The sequence below is a fragment of the Chlorocebus sabaeus genome, chromosome 5 (genome assembly GCF_047675955.1).
Source record: "Chlorocebus sabaeus isolate Y175 chromosome 5, mChlSab1.0.hap1, whole genome shotgun sequence".
NCBI classification, from domain to species: domain Eukaryota; kingdom Metazoa; phylum Chordata; class Mammalia; order Primates; family Cercopithecidae; genus Chlorocebus; species Chlorocebus sabaeus.
In genome coordinates, this window is record NC_132908.1 from 65,851,764 (window position 1) to 65,868,326 (window position 16,563).

Below are 16,563 nucleotides of genomic sequence, written 5' to 3' on the forward strand. Positions count from 1 at the left end.
TTGTTTGAGCCCAGGAGTTTGAGACCAGCCTGAGCAACATGGCAAAACCCCATCTCTACTAAAAATACAAAACATTAGCCATGCATGGTGGTGTGTGCCTGTGGTTCCAGCTACCCAGGAGGCTGAGATGAAAATATCACTTGAGGGGGCCGGGCGCGGTGGCTCAAGCCTGTAATCCCAGCACTTTGGGAGGCCGAGACGGGCGAATCACGAGGTCAGGAGATCGAGACCATCCTGGCTAACATGGTGAAACCCCGTCTCTACTAAAAAATACAAAAAACTAGCTGGGCGTGGTGGCAGGTGCCTGTAATCCCAGCTACTTGGGAGGCTGAGGCAGGAGAATGGCGTGAACCCGGGAGGCGGAGCTTGCAGTGAGCTGAGATCCGGCCATTGCACTCCAGCCTGGGCGACAGAGTGAGACTCCGTCTCAAAAAAAAAAAAAAAAAGAAAATATCACTTGAGCTTGGAGATTGAGGCTGCAGTGAGCTGTGATTGCACCACTGCATTCCAGCCTGGGTGAGAGAGACCACATCTCAAATATAATAATAATAGTTTTACTTTTTTTATTCTTCCTGTATATCACAAGCAATATGAAGGATAATGACCCTTACTGATTTTTATATTCACTACAGTACCTAAAACAGTGCTTTGAACCCAGTGAGTGTTCAGTAAAAGTTTATTGAATTGAATGCATTTGTTCTAGCCTTATTGAAAGGTACAACTAAAACATGCAACACTGTGATTGTTAATACAAGTCACCATCCTGACATACTTGGTTGTTTTTTTTTTTTCCTTTTTTTCATAGGCAGTAGTTAGCATCCTCACACACTTAACTGTGTAGAGCCAGTACAGATCTAGGTGAATAGTGCGATTACTTTTCTCTTTTTTGTAAGAGACAAGGTCTTACTCCGTCACCCAGGCTAGAGGGCAGTAGCATGATCATAGCTTATTGCAGCTTTGAATTCCTGGGCTCAAGCGATCCTTCTGCCTCAGCCTCCCAAGTAGTTGGGACTGTAGGCATGCACTACCAAGCCTGGCTAATTTTTAAATGTTTTTGTAGAGATGGAGTCTTACTGCGTTGCTCAGCTAGGCTTGAACTTCTGGCCTCAAACAATCCTCCCTCCGTGACCTCCAAAAATTCTGGGATTACAGACATGAGCCGCTGTGCCCAGCCCTACAGTATAATTTCTTTGAACATTTATAGAATTAGGGAGAATAGGACATGTCCATGTCGTGGTCACATCTTAAGAGTGATAAAACTGGAGTAAGCAGTGTTTTGGGTTTGGTTTGGTTTGGTTTGATTTTCCAAATCTAGTTTAAAGTTTTTCCCTTTGGTAGTAATTACTTGTTCCTAATAGCAGGGCCTTCAGCAGTAGGACAGTTATATAGTAAAACAATAGGTAGATTAGCAAACTCAGACGTAGCCAAAAGTGGGAAAGGAAGAGGTCAGAAAGCGGGGTAGTTGACCCATTCTGGGCAGGTCTAGAGACTGCACACATGAAACGGTGCTGCTCCAGTTCACTCTCGTTTCAGCCTGTCTGCCAAACTCAAATGGTTTCATTGCCATGTCTGAGCACATCCTTGGAGCTAAAATGGTGTGATTCGGAGGAGATACTGCTGAAGACACTGAGCCCTGCTAGGTGTTTGGTGTGTGATTCCCATTGCTCTGGCCAGGCAGTCATGGGATTATTCTTCACCATTTCCTTTTTTCTAGGTGTACGTGGTTGGGAATGAACCTTTAACAGTTTTGATGGATTCTCTGCTTCCTGTCCTGGGAGTGCTTTTTCTTCTCTACTGTTTTACTAAGCAGAGTGTATCTCACATAAGGTAAACAATCAAGGGACCCTTATTTGTTTATAAATAGAATCTTACTTGTTTATAAATGGTGACGTCTTTTTTGCATGTCGTTTTTGTTCTTATTTTGAATTTATGTTTGCCACTTTGAAATTATCATTTCCTTTCAAAGTCAGGAAAACACTGGGATCTTCCTATTTTGCTTATCTGGAAAAGAACAAGAATTTTGCAGATCACAGGGCATTGGATACAGTTTTTAGAATGACTTTCCTCAGCCTCTGTCCTAAATCTCAAAGACAAAATCTCTGTTTACATGTGTAAACATGCCATTTTTCGATCAGTGAGAAATAACTGCAATTACATGTCTAGGAAGGAGGAAATAGGGGATGGATCATAATGACCTTGTGGGGAGTTAGAAAACATGTTTGGGAAATCTAGATCTGAATGTGGCACTTTGTATTTAGCCTGGGATTTGGTGTTAGTGATAAAGTGTGTTGTTTAGAAGGAAGGGATTTCTTAGTCATCCAGAAAATACTCCTTTGTCATAGAATTTAAGTAGGATTCATTTTATATCAGCTATATTTTCACATTAATTTATGTTGTTTCTTCCTCCAGGTAAGAGTTATCTTATCTCAAGTCCTACAGAATTATGATTTTTGGTGTTTGGAGAGCCTCACATGTAATCCAATATACAATAATAGTATCTTCTTCACAAAGTTATTGTGAAGACTCAGTATGCATTAATATGTTTAGCACAGTCCCCGGCAAATAGTAAGCTCAATAAATGGTAGCTATCATTATCACCATTGCTAAGTGGTGAAGGAAGACACCATCTTTTGTACTATTCAAAGCTTACATAGTGCCCTTGGCTCTTTAGCTTGAGTCAGCACGTCACTGTAGCCCACAGCCACAATGGCAATGACAAGAGAACACAGTGGAAGAGGGAGGCTGTACATGTGTGAACTTGGTTTCAAGGGACAGTCCACAAAATAACTCTTGGTTTTTTTTTTGTTTGTTTGTTTTTTGGTTTTTGTGTTTTTTTTGAGACAGAGTCTCACTCTGTTGTCCAGACTGGGGTGCAGTGGTGCGATCTTGGCTCACTGCAACCTCCGTCCCTGAGTTCAGGTGATTCTTCTGCCTCAGTCTCCTGGGTAGCTGGGATTACAGGCACTTGCCACCACGCCCGGCTAATTTTTGTGGTTTTAGTAGAGATGGGGTTTCACCATGTTGGCCAGGCTGGTCTCGAACTCCTGACCTCAGATGATCCACCCGCCTCAGCCTCCCAAAATGCTGGGATTACAGGTGTGAGCCACCACGCCTGGCCTCTGGTTTTTGTTTTAAAACTCAAGTCCTCACAGCACTGTCATGTCCTCATCAGAGACAGACAAGGAACATGTGAACATTGATTTAGTTCCTATTCTAGTTGATTGATACAGATGAAAGGAGTTGAAGTATCAGCAATATTTTGTTGGTATGCAGTTTCTTGGTCTCCAGCTATTGGTCTTGCTGAGAGTAGATGATTTTTATCCGTGTGTACTTTCTTTGACAGTACCTGATGCAAAGGCAGTAGTACACTTGGAATTACCGAAAAAAAAAAAAAGAAATCACGTGGGGCTTATGTGGCAAATCAGGGTTGCTGCCAGAGCCAAGGATTAGTCAGTCAGTCATTGAATTTCAGGATATTTGCATTCTGAAATTCACAAGAAGCATACTTTCCACTCCTGCATTTCAGTAGTACTAGGAGATCGTGCCAGCATTTAAAATGCAGTGGAACCTGACAGCCTTTCTTTCTTTTTTTATGTTAGCTTGTTAGATGCATGGAGTAAGATGACAAGCTCATTCATAACTGCTTTTTCTGCCAGGTCACTTTGCCAAGAAATCTTATTATGGATTCTGGGGAAGCTGGAAAGGAAGAAGGCAATTGCCAGCCTGAAAGGATTTGCAGGGTTGGACAAAGCTGTGCCCTCTCTCCATTCTCTGTGTCAGTTTAGAGCTGCCACTCAAGGTGGCATTATGATTACCATCAAAGAGGCCTTTAGGTGAGTCCACCCATCCATTACTGTCTCTCTTCAGATTTAGTTCTGCCCAAAAGGCCATTCAGTCATTCAACCACTAAGGGGCGCTGATAGAAAAGAAACCAGAAACTCAAGTGGCTGAGGTGCTTGCTGTTTATATTCTCTAAATGAAACGTAAGCCTTAAATAATCCTCCAGGTTTTTTCCCAAGATGCCTGCTAATAGTTGGTGCAATTTACTGGAGCCTCACAGCTCTGCATCACAACAAGCCCACTTATTCCACCATCTTTGCCAGTTAATCAGAGTAAAGGGCAGACACATGTTCACCTTTAACACCATAATAATCCAATTATCTTTCTGACTCTAAAAATGGTATATGTGTGTGTTTATCTTCAGACTTATTCCTGAGGGAAATTGTCCGATAGCTATCTTTTATGGTAATTTTATGATGGAGATTTGTTTGTTAGAAAGTGCTTAATAAATATTAGTGAAATGGATCATTTATTTATCCAACATCTCACAATTGCATATTTTAAATTATTTCCACTTTCTGGATGATCTAATGTTATTACCTCAGAACATAATTTCCTGTTGGTCATAGTCCATGTAATATGAACGGGTGACTACTATCCTGTTTGGATTTCACATCACATTCAAAGTGCTGCTGTTTGTTGAAGCGTTGAAATATTATTATATATTCATGGTTAACTTGGTAAAGTTTTAAAACACCCCTTCAGTTTGGTGGACTCGAGGAAAATAGAAAAACACATAGATTGCAAACAGAATCATCAGTACGAACTCAAGCTGCTATTCTGCCTAGCAACAGTTTATCAAGATGTTTTTGGCCAGACACGGTGGCTCACACCTGTAATCACAGCACTTTAGGAGGCTGAGGCGGGTGGATCACCTGAGGTTAGGAGTTTGAGACCAGCCTGGCCAACATGGTGAAACACCATCTCTATTAAAAATACAAAAATTAGCCAGGCATGGTGGTGCATGTCTGTAGACCTAGCTACTTGTGAGGCTGAGGCACAAGAATTGCTTGAACCAGGAGGTGGAAATTGCGGTGAGCTGGGATCGTACCACTGCACTCCAGCCTGGGCAACAGGGTAAGATAGTCTCAAAAAAAAAAGAAAAGAAAGAAAGAAGATCCAGGCATGGTGGCTCACACATGTAATCCCAGCACTTTGGGAGGCTGAGGTGGGTGGATCACTTGAGGTCAGGAGTTCAAGACCAGCCTGGCCAACATGGTGAAACCCGTCTCTACTAAAAATACAAAAATTAGCCAGTTGTGGGGGCTGGCACCTGTAGCCCCAGCTACTCGGGAGGCGAGGCAGGACTGTCACTTGAACCCGGGAGGTGGAGGTTGCAGTAAGCCAAGATCGTGCCACTGCACTCCCGCCTAGGTGACAGAGTAAGACTCTGTCTCAAAAAAAAAAAAAAAAGTTTATTTAAAGAAACTCTGTAAGAGCAGCTTAGATTTTATGATCTTTAGATCCAGAGTTTTTACTTTTCGGCAATTAAATATAATTGTTTGGAATTTACTCTTTATCATTGATTTTTTTTTTTTTTTTTTTTTTGAGACAGAGTTTTTGCTCTTGTTGCCCAGGCTGGAGTGCAATGGTGCGATCTTGGCTCACTGCAATCTCTGCCTCCTGGGCTCCAGCGATTCTCCTGCCTCAGCCTCCTAAGTAGCTGGGATTACAGGCATGTGCCACCACGCCTGGCTAATTTTGTATTTTTAGTAGAGACGGGGTTTCTCCATGTTGGTCAGGCTGATCTCGAACTCCTGACCTCAGGTGATCCACCCACCTCAGCCTCCCAAAGTGCTGGGATTACGGGCGTGAGCCACCGCGCCCGGCCTTATCGTTGAATTTTTAAGAGTGACTAAAGTAGTGCTTCTTAAGATAATTGTCATGTGTTTTTGTTTTGTTTTTGAGGCTTAGTGTTGCTCTATCGCTCAGACTGGAGTGCAATGGTATGATCTTGGCTGACTGCAACCTCCACCTCCTGGGTTCAAGCAATTCTCTTGCCTCAGCCTGCCGAGTAGCTGGGACTACAGGCGCTCGCCACCATGCCAGGCTAACGTCATGTTATTTTAGACGTATTTGAATACAGTACTTCATTTTCACAATCAAAATGGCTCACAGAAGCTTAGAAGTGATGTTTATCCATTTTAGCTTTTCCTTCAACATAGAATGTTGTGGAGAAAACATGACTGATCTGAAGGACTCTGGAAGATTCTGGGATAATACAGGAAATATCCTAAGCTAAATGTATAGGTTATTCATTCTATTAGAGGAATAGGAAGTCCATGTTCTTTTTTTTTTTTTTTTTTTTTTTTTTGAGACAGAGTCTTGCTCTGTCGCCCAGGCTGGAGTGCAGTGGCGCGATCTCAGCTCACTGCAAGCTCCGCCTCCCAGGTTCATACCGTTCTCCTGCCTCAGCCTCCCGAATAGCTGGGACTACAGGCGCCCGCCACCATGCCTGGCTAATTTTTTGTATTTTTAGTAAAGGTGGGGTTTCACCGAGTTAGCCAGGATGGTCTCCATCTCCTGACCTCGTGATCCACCCGCCTCGGCCTCCCAAAGTGCTGGGATTATAGGTGTGGGAAGTCCATGTTCTTAGTGAACTGGCACACTGAGACATACTGCCTGATGAGATGGTCTGCCAAGTTAATAATTGTACTTTTCAGTGAGATGAAGAAACACCTGTCATTTTTTTTTCTCAATTTAGTCTGAAAAAATTTTGTGTCATTGGTCGCTGAAATAACACATATTCTTTTTATAATACAAAAAACATATAAAGAGGAAAACAAAAGTCAACTAGTATCTTATTTCCTGTTCACATTATTTTAGTGTTTTGCTTTTTGGTACATCTTCAATGCTTTTGTATTTGTTTATATGATGATATGGTATAATAATATAGTATCTTGAGCTGCGTATGGTGGTTCATACTGGTAATCCCAGCATTTTGGGAGGCCAAGGTGTGAGGATTGCTTGAGGTCAGGAGTTCAAGATCAGCCTGGGCAACATAGCGAGACCCCATTTCTTTAAAAAAAAAAAAAAAAAAAAAGGGCCGGGCACAGTGGCTCATGCTTGTAATCCCAGCATTTTGGGAGGCCGAGACGGGCAGATCACATGAGGTCAAGAGTTTGAGACCAGCCTGGCCAACATGGTGAAACTCTGTGTCTACTAAAAATACAAAAATTAGACAGGCGTGGTGGCAGTCGCCTGTAATCCCAGCTACTCAGGAGGCTGAGGCAGGAGAATCACTTGAACCCGGGAGGTGGAGGTTGCAGTAAGCCAAGATTGCGCCATTGTACTCCAGCCTAGGTGACAAGAGTAAAACTCCATCTTAAAAAAAAAAAAAATTATAAAAAAAGTATGTACACACACACACAGGTGTGTGTGTATATATATATATATGTATACATGGTATCTTTGTCTTTTCACTTGTCAGAAGAATTAAAAACTAAAAGCCATAGTACCTCATGAGAAAGTACAAATATTTCTTGATCAGTCTGGGCAATATGGCAAAACCCGGTTTCTACCAAAAAATACAAATATTAGTTGGTTGTGATGGTGCACCTCTCTAGTCCCAGCTACTTAGGAGGCTGAAGTGGGAGGATTGCCTCAGTCTGGGAGGTTGAGGCTGCAGTGAGCCATGATTGTACCACTGTACTCCAGCCTAGGCAATGAGTGAGACCCTGTCTCAAAAATTTAAAAACAAAAAACAAAAAACAGCTGAGTGCAGTGGCTCATGCCTGTAATCCCAGCACTTTGGTAGGCCAAGGCGGGCAGATCACGAGGTCAGAAGTTCGAGACCAGCCTGGCCACCATAGTGAAACACTGTCTCTACTAAAAATACAAAAAATTAGCTGGGCGTGGTGGTGGGCGCCTGTAATCCCAGCTACTCCAGAGGCTGAGGCAAGAGAACTGCTTGAACCCGGGAGGCGGAGGTTGCAGTGAACCAAGATCGTACCATTGCACTCCAGCCTGGGCAACAAGAGCGAGACTCCATCTCAAATAAATAAATAAATATAGAAATTTTCGCGGTAATCATAGCACTGATTTAGCCATATTTTATAACTTGGTAATCACATTCAACCTACTCATTTTTCTGAACCTTTATGCATTTTCTTATCTCAGCTAATTGGTTCCTTTCAGTTGAGACTGCATGTCCTCCCATGATGATCACATCTTTTTCTGCTGCCCATAACCCTTCAGTAGCTTATCAGAAAAAAGTCAAAGTTCTTTTGAATGACATCCAAGGCCCTCTGTGATCTAGCCTTACTTTACAGCCTTCTCTTTCTGTTTTTCCTCAGGACCCAGAATATCTGCATATGACTTGTATATACTTTAATTCCTCCTTGCTTTTGTAGAAGTAATAGTAATTCTCCAACATCCATCTTTTTTTTTTTTTTTTAGAAATGAGATCTTACCATGTTGTCTATGTTACTGGAGTTCAGTGGCTATTCAGTTGTGACCATAATGCACTACAACCTCAAACTCGTGGGCTCAAGCAGTCTTCCTGCCTCAGCCTCCTGGTACACTACAGGTGTGCACCACTGTGCCCGGCTAACATCCATCTTCATGAATCTTTCCCTATTTGAGAAAATGACCATGCAGGACATAACAACCTAGTTTCTGAGAATCAATACTTTTTTCAGAATGGAGAAATAGTAAAATAAGTTAAATAAATTTGGGGGATCTTTTTAATGATTAACTGTTTGGACATAACATGTTACTTTAGAAGATTGTTATGGGGTTTAAAATTATGTGTATCTCTGGTGACTCTGCCAAGATAAATTTTACCCTGCATTGCAGTGATGAAGATGAAGATGAAGATGAAGCCCTGTACCAGAAGGTATCCTCAGAGCAGGGCCGGGTAGAGCATCTCGGGGACTTGCTGTCCCACTGCCAGGAATGCGGTTTGGCAGGAGACTTCTTCATCTTCTGTTTGAAAGTAAGAACTACCTGTAATTCCTGGTCAGTGTTATTCCAGGGGAGTGCCAGGAAACCCTTTGAATTTTCAAAGCATTTATAATTTTAGATCTTAAAATGTAGGCCCTAATTTAAGGAAAGCGATCAGAGGACATAAAGGAATTTATTTTTTTAGTAGCCTTTGGACTGGTAAAAAGAAGAAACTTTTCTTCACTAGTACTCATGTTATCTACTACTTCCCCAAATAATCGGCACTGGCAGTTTAGAGATGAACAAAGCAGAACCCTCGATCTATGAAAGGGTTAATCTTTGCTCTGTGTTGACAGTAAGAACTCTTTTGAAGTTAATAGCAGGTTTTACAGCTATAGAGTAATCCCTTATCCTTTCTGACTGTTGTTTTGTCAGGTATTTGCAAAGGAGATTTAGCAATTCTGCTTCCTACATTTCATTTTGCAGGCACCTGAAGCCTTTTCCGGGTTTGTTTCTTAGTGCCAGTGGTTGTGCTTTGCTTGCTTTTCTTCTGTTCTCTGACAGTAACTTGTACCCCATACTGTTACTCCTTGTTGCACTGTATGACATCATAAGCCAGTGACCTCCAGCTCTGCCTTCTCAACTCTTTCCCCTAAATAAAGTGTCTACTCTAAAAGAGCTCTAAGAGAGTTTAAGGTTTCTGTAGGTATGGGAGAATTCAAGGAGGGAATCAGGGCTAACATTTCTAGAACTTGAAGTAGGGGACACTTTTTGATGCTTTCTTACCTCCCATGTTTACACCCATCCCCATGCCCAGCGATACTCTTTCTAAATAACATTCCAAGGGGATGTGCTCTTAATTGTATACTTAAAAAAAGGTGGCTCACTCCCAGCACTTTGGGAGGCCGAGCCAGGTGGATCACCTGAGCTCAGGCATTTGAGACCAGCTTGGGCAACATGGCGAAACCCCGTCTCTACCAAAAATACAAAAAATTAGCCTGGCATGGGGGCTTGTGCCTGTAGTCCCAGCTACTCGGGAGGCTAAGGTGAGAGGATCACTTGAGCCCAGGAGGCAGAGGTTTCAGTAAGCCAAGAAGGATAGGTGAATAGCCTACAAAACCCACAGTAATACATAATTTCTTAGAAGTTAGTTCTAAGTATCTTAGAGGAAAAGAGCTGTAGTGCTGGAGGCATCTAATGGTCTCCAAAAGGGGTTTGAGAATGTGAGGTGATCTGAGGCTCAGTTCAAGGAAGGCCACTAGTAGAAATCATAGAAATACCCACAAAGCAGAAAGCTTGTCAAACTATTTCTTTGTGTGTGTGTGTGTATGTTTTTTATTGTGAGATTTTAAATTTTTATATACATGGTATCATACTGTATATATTATTCTGAAACTTACATTTTTCACTCAGTAGTGTTTTTTGAGATCTATGTATGTTGATACCCATATAAATCTAATTCATTTATTTTAACTGCTGTGATATTATAAATACATCATAATTTTTTCTTATTGCTGGACATTTAGCTTGTCTCCAAGTTTTGGCTATTATAAATAATGTTGCAACAAACACAGACTATTTCTTTAAACATGCAGTTCAAACAGAGTTTTCTACTTATGTTTGAGAAGGCCTTAGTTCTCCTGGCTTTATCTTCACTTTTTCTTTCCTGCCATGCTTGTAGGAGTTGACTCATGTGGCCACGGAAAATGAAACAGGGTTAAAAACTGAGCCCTTCTCCAGCAAGAGCCTCTTGGAATTAGAGCAATATCAGACTCTTCTTGTGGAAGGCCAAGAGCAGAAGCTGCTTGTCCTGCAGCTGATAGCTGTTCTGTGCGAGAGAATGTCTGAGCAGATATTCACAAATATCACTCAGGTCAGTAGTTGCCACATTCTGGACCCTAGCCTTTTTTTCTTTCCAAAAAATATAGTTTAAAAATGTTGCTGAGAGTGTGATTTGATGACACCTGGATCGTGAGGTGTTTCCTGGAATGCTGGTTAAATATGGAAACTACACAGCCCACACCAGGCCACTGAATCCAAAGCGTTCCAATGTCCTGAGACTCCACACGTTTAACAAGCTCCCGAGGTGATTCTCATGCACATAAAGTTTTGTCTTAAATGTTTATATGTTATGTTATAGTAGTTTTCAACTTTGGGTGCAAAAAAAGTTATCTGGGATCTTTTTCAGTATATTGATAGCCAGCCCACGTTTAGAGATTCTGATTCAGCATGTCTGCATTAGAGCCTGGGCATCTTTGTCCTACTCAAGCTCCATGGATGATTCTAATGTGTATCAAAACTTGAAAATGATTATACACTCAATTTGAAGAAAAGAAACCACTAATAATAGTGAGATTACCTTGAATTTTATTATAGGTCCTCTTACTCACAGTTATCTCCACAACATTCTGTAAAGTTTTAAGATGTTTTAAAAAATGCTTTTAGAGGAGTATCGTTATGCGAGTCAGTGCCTGAATTTTATTGGCTCAGACATTATTTTTCCCACCTTTAAAAAAGACAGGAAATAAAAGTAACAAAGCAAAGGCAGTACAGTCGCCAGATTTTACCACTTAACTAGAATTAGTTGTTGCTTGGTTGGTCAATAGGCAGTTGTAAGATGGCATGATTGTCACGCTTAAATCTGATTCTCCAGCTCTTTGTATGGTCGTCATTGTCATCTGCCTTCGGGTGTTGCTAAGCAGCCTTTCACTATAGCTCCTGCTGAGAAAATTTGCAGCTGCCTGTCAGCTCTGACTTACCGTGCCTGTTTAATGAGAATTATGCTCATGATTTCTTTCCTGGCCTCTTATTCTTTCAGTTCACTGACCCCGTGTTACTCAGTAGGGTGATTTGTTTCTCCTGTGTTTATATCCATTCCCTGAAGACTTTTTCATCCAGACCTTATGTTTTTGTCTCAGGATGCTAGTTGGAAGGGGAAATGGTCTAAAAACTGATATGACTTGCGCTTTTGCACTTAGTTCCCTTTACTCCTAATTAAGGAATAATGGTGTCAGGCTGGTACAAAAATGATTTGTCCCATTAAATTATCCTTCAGCTAAGGTTAAAATGTATCAGGGCAAAAAGAACCACAAGGAAATATTAAATTGCATTTGGTAATCTCACTGCTAGTGATAATATTGGTATATTATTTTATTTTATTATTATTTTTTTGAGACGGAGTCTCACTCTGTCACCCAGGCTGGAGTGCAGCGGCGCAATCTCAGCTCACTGCAACTTCCACCTCCTGGGTTCAAGCAATTTTCCTGCCTCAGCCTCCCGAGGAGCTGGGATTATAGGTGTGCACCACTGTGCCCAGCTGATTTTTGTATTTTTAGTAGAGATGGGGTTCACCATGTTGGCCAGGCTGATCTTGAACTTCTGACCTCAGGTGATCCACCTGCCTTGGCCTCCCATAGTGCTGGGATTACAGGCGTGAGCAAAAGCACCCAGCCATTATTGGTATATTATTTGGAAATACACACATAAAGAAAATAAGTTAATTTTGTGAATATTATTAGGAATCAAGATTTTTAGCATTAAAAAAGAGATATAAAGAACCAGAATAAAGACCCTATAATTTATTTTATTTTATTTTAAGAGACAGAATCTCACTATGTTGCCCAGGCTGGACTTGAATTCCTGGGCTCAAGTGATTCTCCTACCTCAGCCTCCCAAGTAGCTGAGACCACAGGTGCACACCACCATGCCCAGCTTAAAACCCTGTAATATTGAATTTCAGTTGGAAATATTAGTATGAACTCATGATTTATTTTTCTCTTTTTAAACAATAGATATTTCCAGCTCAGTCCATTGTCAATCCCAAGAAGCAATGACAACCCAGTGTCAATAAGCGTTGGTAGAGACAATATACAGTTTCTTTTTCTTTTTGTTTTTTTTTTTGAGACCGAGTCTGACTCTGTTGCCCAGGCTGGAGTGCAGTGGTGCAATCTCGGCTTACCACAACTTCTGCCTCCCTGGTTCAAGTGATTTTCCTGCCTCAGCCTCTGGAGTAGCTGGGATTACAGGTGCCTGCAACCACGCCCGGCTAATTTTTGTATTTTTAGTAGAGATGCGGTTTCTCCATGTTGATCAGGCTGGTCTCAAACTGCCAGCCTCAGGTGATCTACCTGCCTTGGCCTCCCAAAGTGCTGGGATTACAGGCGCCTGGACTTAATGTTATTAATAAACTAAAGAGTTTATTATTAAACCAAACTAAAAGTGGTTGCTTCTGTAGAGCCTGAATCAGATGGGAAGAAATTATGTAGGGCACTGCTGTTTTTCACTATAAGCTTTTGGGAATATTTGGCTTTTGAAATTATGTACGTTTATAAGAAGTTTTAAGTAAAAAGTAAAGGTCTGTCCCCACTCTCCACAGCATATATAAATTTTAGAACAGGCTTCGGTCCCACACCTATTCTTGTGGCTGGCAGCCCCACCAAAATCACAGGAAATGTGTAGTAGGTGGAGGAGCTGCTGTCCAAATGGGTAGGGGATTTTGGTGTTAACACTAAGAATGTTTGGCGGAAAGTGTACTTCATAGATGACAATGATAGCTGGCTATCTCTTTACAGTTAACGGTTCCCTGTTTTTTGTTTTTTGGTTTTTTTTACATACACACAAACATAGAAAGTGTCTATTTTAGTAATAGGATCATACGACTTGTTTTGATAGCTATACACACACACACACACACACACACACCCCCGTGGAGGCCGGGCGCAGTGGCTTATGCTTGTTATCCCAGCACTTTGGGAGGCTACCCACGAGACTGAGGCAGGAGAATTGCTTGAACCCGGGAGGTGGAGGTTGCAGTGAGCCGAGATCACGCCACTGCACTGCAGCCTAGGCAGCAGAGCTAAACTCCATCTCAAAAAAAAAAAAAAACTGGAGAGGAATTTAGAGACAGTTGGAAGGCTAAATAATCCTAGTTGAGTAATTTAGAAATGCTTTATTTATTTTTTGTTATTGTTGTTAGAGACAGGGTCTCACTCTTTGTCACCCAGGTGGGAGTGCAGTGGTGCAGTCACAGCTCACTGCAACCTTGAACTCCTTGGTTCATGCAATCCTCCTACCTCAGCTTCCTGAGTAGCCAGGACTACAGGTGTGTGCCACTGTGCCTGGCTAATTTTTAAATTTTCTGTAGAGATAGGTCTCACTTTATTGCCAGGTTGGTCTTGAACTCCTGGCCTAAAGTGATCTCCTGCCTTGGCCTCCCAAAGTATTAGGTTACAGGCGTTAGCCACTGTGCCCAGCTAAGGAGTGCTTTAGAAAACTCCCTGGAGGCAAAATAGTTGGCCCAAGATAGTAGAAACAGTTTCTACCTAGTGTTTCTAGAAAGGGCCAGTGTCCTTATCTTCTAGTATGAATAAAATCTTAGGGATGGAGGAGGTGGTGAAAACTGCCATAAACAGCATTATTCATTTCAGTAAGTGGAACTTTTAATAACCTTTCTAGTTTCCTGCATTGCTTCAGAAGACAAGTGTTAACAAGCCATTCTCCTGACTTTAAGCTTGCAATAAAGATTCTAGCACAGCATGTGATTTGTCCAGAGAATTAAACATGCAAGCTTGCATGTTATTTGGAGGCTTATTATGACCTTCTCAGCCTTTCCATTTCTAAAATGATTTCTCTCTTTTGAGTTATTAATCCTAAGTATGCATGTGTGTGTACACGCATGTGCATTTGTGTGCTGTCATTTATTCAAAGGTGTTTTTACTTAAGGTGATTAATCCAAATGCATTGAAAATGATGCTGACCAAATTAATTCTATTTAAAGCTTAGTTGTTAGCCAAATGCTATATAAAGTCTTTTCTAGGAACAATCTTAATCCTTTCAACTATTTAATACTTAAAAAAAGACTCTAGATCAGGGGTCTCCAACCCCCAGGCCACGGACTGGTACTGTTCTGTGGCCTGTTAGGAACCCGGCCTCATAACCGGAGGTGAGCAGCACACAAGTGAGCTGTACCACCTGAGCACCGCCTCCTGTCAGATCAGCAGCAGCATTAGATTCTCATAGGAGCGCGAACCCTATTGTGAAATGTGCATGCAAGAGATCTAGGTTGCACAGTCCTTATGAGAATCTAACTAACACCTGATGATCTGAGGTGGCATAGTTTCATCCTGAAACCATTCCCCACCCCTCTCCCCCTCCCGCCTCTGCCAACCCTGGTGTGCGGGAAAATTGTCTTCCATGAAACTGGTCCCTGGTGCCAAAAAGGTTGGGAATCACTGCTGTCAATCATTTGCACAAATGGTTCGAAGACACTGACTTCTAGATGAAACTGAACACTACCCCTCCATTCTTTACTTACTAGAATTAGACTGTCAAAATGTCAGGAGTGAGTCAGGGCAGGAATCCCTGAGGAGGAAACCTCCTTTTGAGAAGCAGATCCAGGACCCCCTGACATAGTCAGAAAGTAACAGGTCATTTTTTATAAGGAGAGTTTATTTTTTAGAGCAGTTTTAGATTTCACAATAAAATTGAACAGAAGAGACAGAGATTTCCCTTACACTCCCTGCACTCACACAACATAGCCTCCCCCATTGTCAACATCTCCCACCAGAGTGATGCATTTTTTACAGCTGATCAGTCTACATTGACACATCACCACCCAAAGTCCATAGTTTACATTAGGGCTCGCTCTTGGCGTTGTACAAACTATGGATTTGGACAAATTTGTAATGCCATGTATCCACCATGATGATATCATACAGAATAGTTTCACCACCGTAAAAATCCTCTGTGCTCCACCTGTTCTGTTCTCCCTCTCTCCTAACCCCTGGCAACCCTTGATCTTTTTACTGTCTCCATAGTTTTGCCTTTTCCAAAATGTAATATAGTTGAAATCATACAGCATGTAGCCTTTTCAGCTTGGCTTCTTTCCCTTAGTAATATGCATTCGAGGTTCCTCCGTGTCTTTTCATAGCTTGATTGCCCATTTTTTGGTGCTATTTTTCCATTTTTTGGATGTACCACAGTTTATTGATGCATTCACCTACTGAAGGGCATCTTGGTTACTTCAGGTTTTAACAATTATAACTAGGGCTGCTGTAAACAACCATGTGCAGGTTTTGTATGGACATACGTTTTCAACTCATTTGAGTAAATATCAAGGCAAGCAATGGCTAGATTGTATGGTGAGAGTATGTTTAGTTTTGTAAGGAAGTGCCAGACGGTCTGCCAAAGTGGCTGTACCATTTTACATTCCCAGCACCAATGAGTGAATGAGAGCTCCCGTTGATCTCCATCCTCACCAGCATTCCTGGTGAAATCAGTTCTCTGGATTTTGGCCATTCTGTTAGGTGTGTAAAAGTATATCAACAATGTTTTCATTTCCAGTTCTCCAATGCCATAGGATGTGGAGCATCTTTTCATATGCTTTTTTGCCATCTGTATATTTTCTTTGGTGAGATATCGGTTTAGGACTTTTGCTCTTTTTTAATTGGGCTCTTTTCTTTTCAAGATAGGATCTCTTTCTGTTACATAGGCTAGAGTGCAGTGACACCATTGTGGCTTACTGCAGCCTTGACCTCCTGGGCTCAAGCAATCCTCCCACCTCAGTCTCCTGAGTAGCTGGGACTATAGGCACTTGCCACTCTGCCTGGCTAATTTTTTTTTTTTTTTTTTTTTTGAGACAGGGTCTCACTCTGTTGCCCAGGCTGGAGTGTAGTCTCAGCTGCAGCTGGTGCTGTCTCAGCTCACTGCAACCTCCGCCTCCTGGTTCAAGCGATTCTTCCACCTCAGCCTCCCGAGTAGCTGAGACTATGGGTGTGCCACCATGCCCGGATAATTTTTTGTAATTTTTTGGTAGAGACAGGATTCACCTTTTGGTCAGGC

The 16,563-nt window shown here is 41.8% G+C and overlaps 1 protein-coding gene across 1 annotated transcript in view; it reads left to right on the forward strand.

Moving 5' to 3' along the window:
• Positions 1-16,563, forward strand: part of TANGO6 (transport and golgi organization 6 homolog) — a 252,551-nt gene that overhangs the window by 55,781 nt on the left and 180,207 nt on the right. The window contains exons 8-11 of the mRNA XM_007993836.3: positions 1,715-1,827; positions 3,657-3,833; positions 8,638-8,776; positions 10,406-10,597. Of these exons, the coding sequence (XP_007992027.1) occupies positions 1,715-1,827; positions 3,657-3,833; positions 8,638-8,776; positions 10,406-10,597 (621 nt within the window). The remainder of the gene's footprint in view (positions 1-1,714; positions 1,828-3,656; positions 3,834-8,637; positions 8,777-10,405; positions 10,598-16,563) is intronic.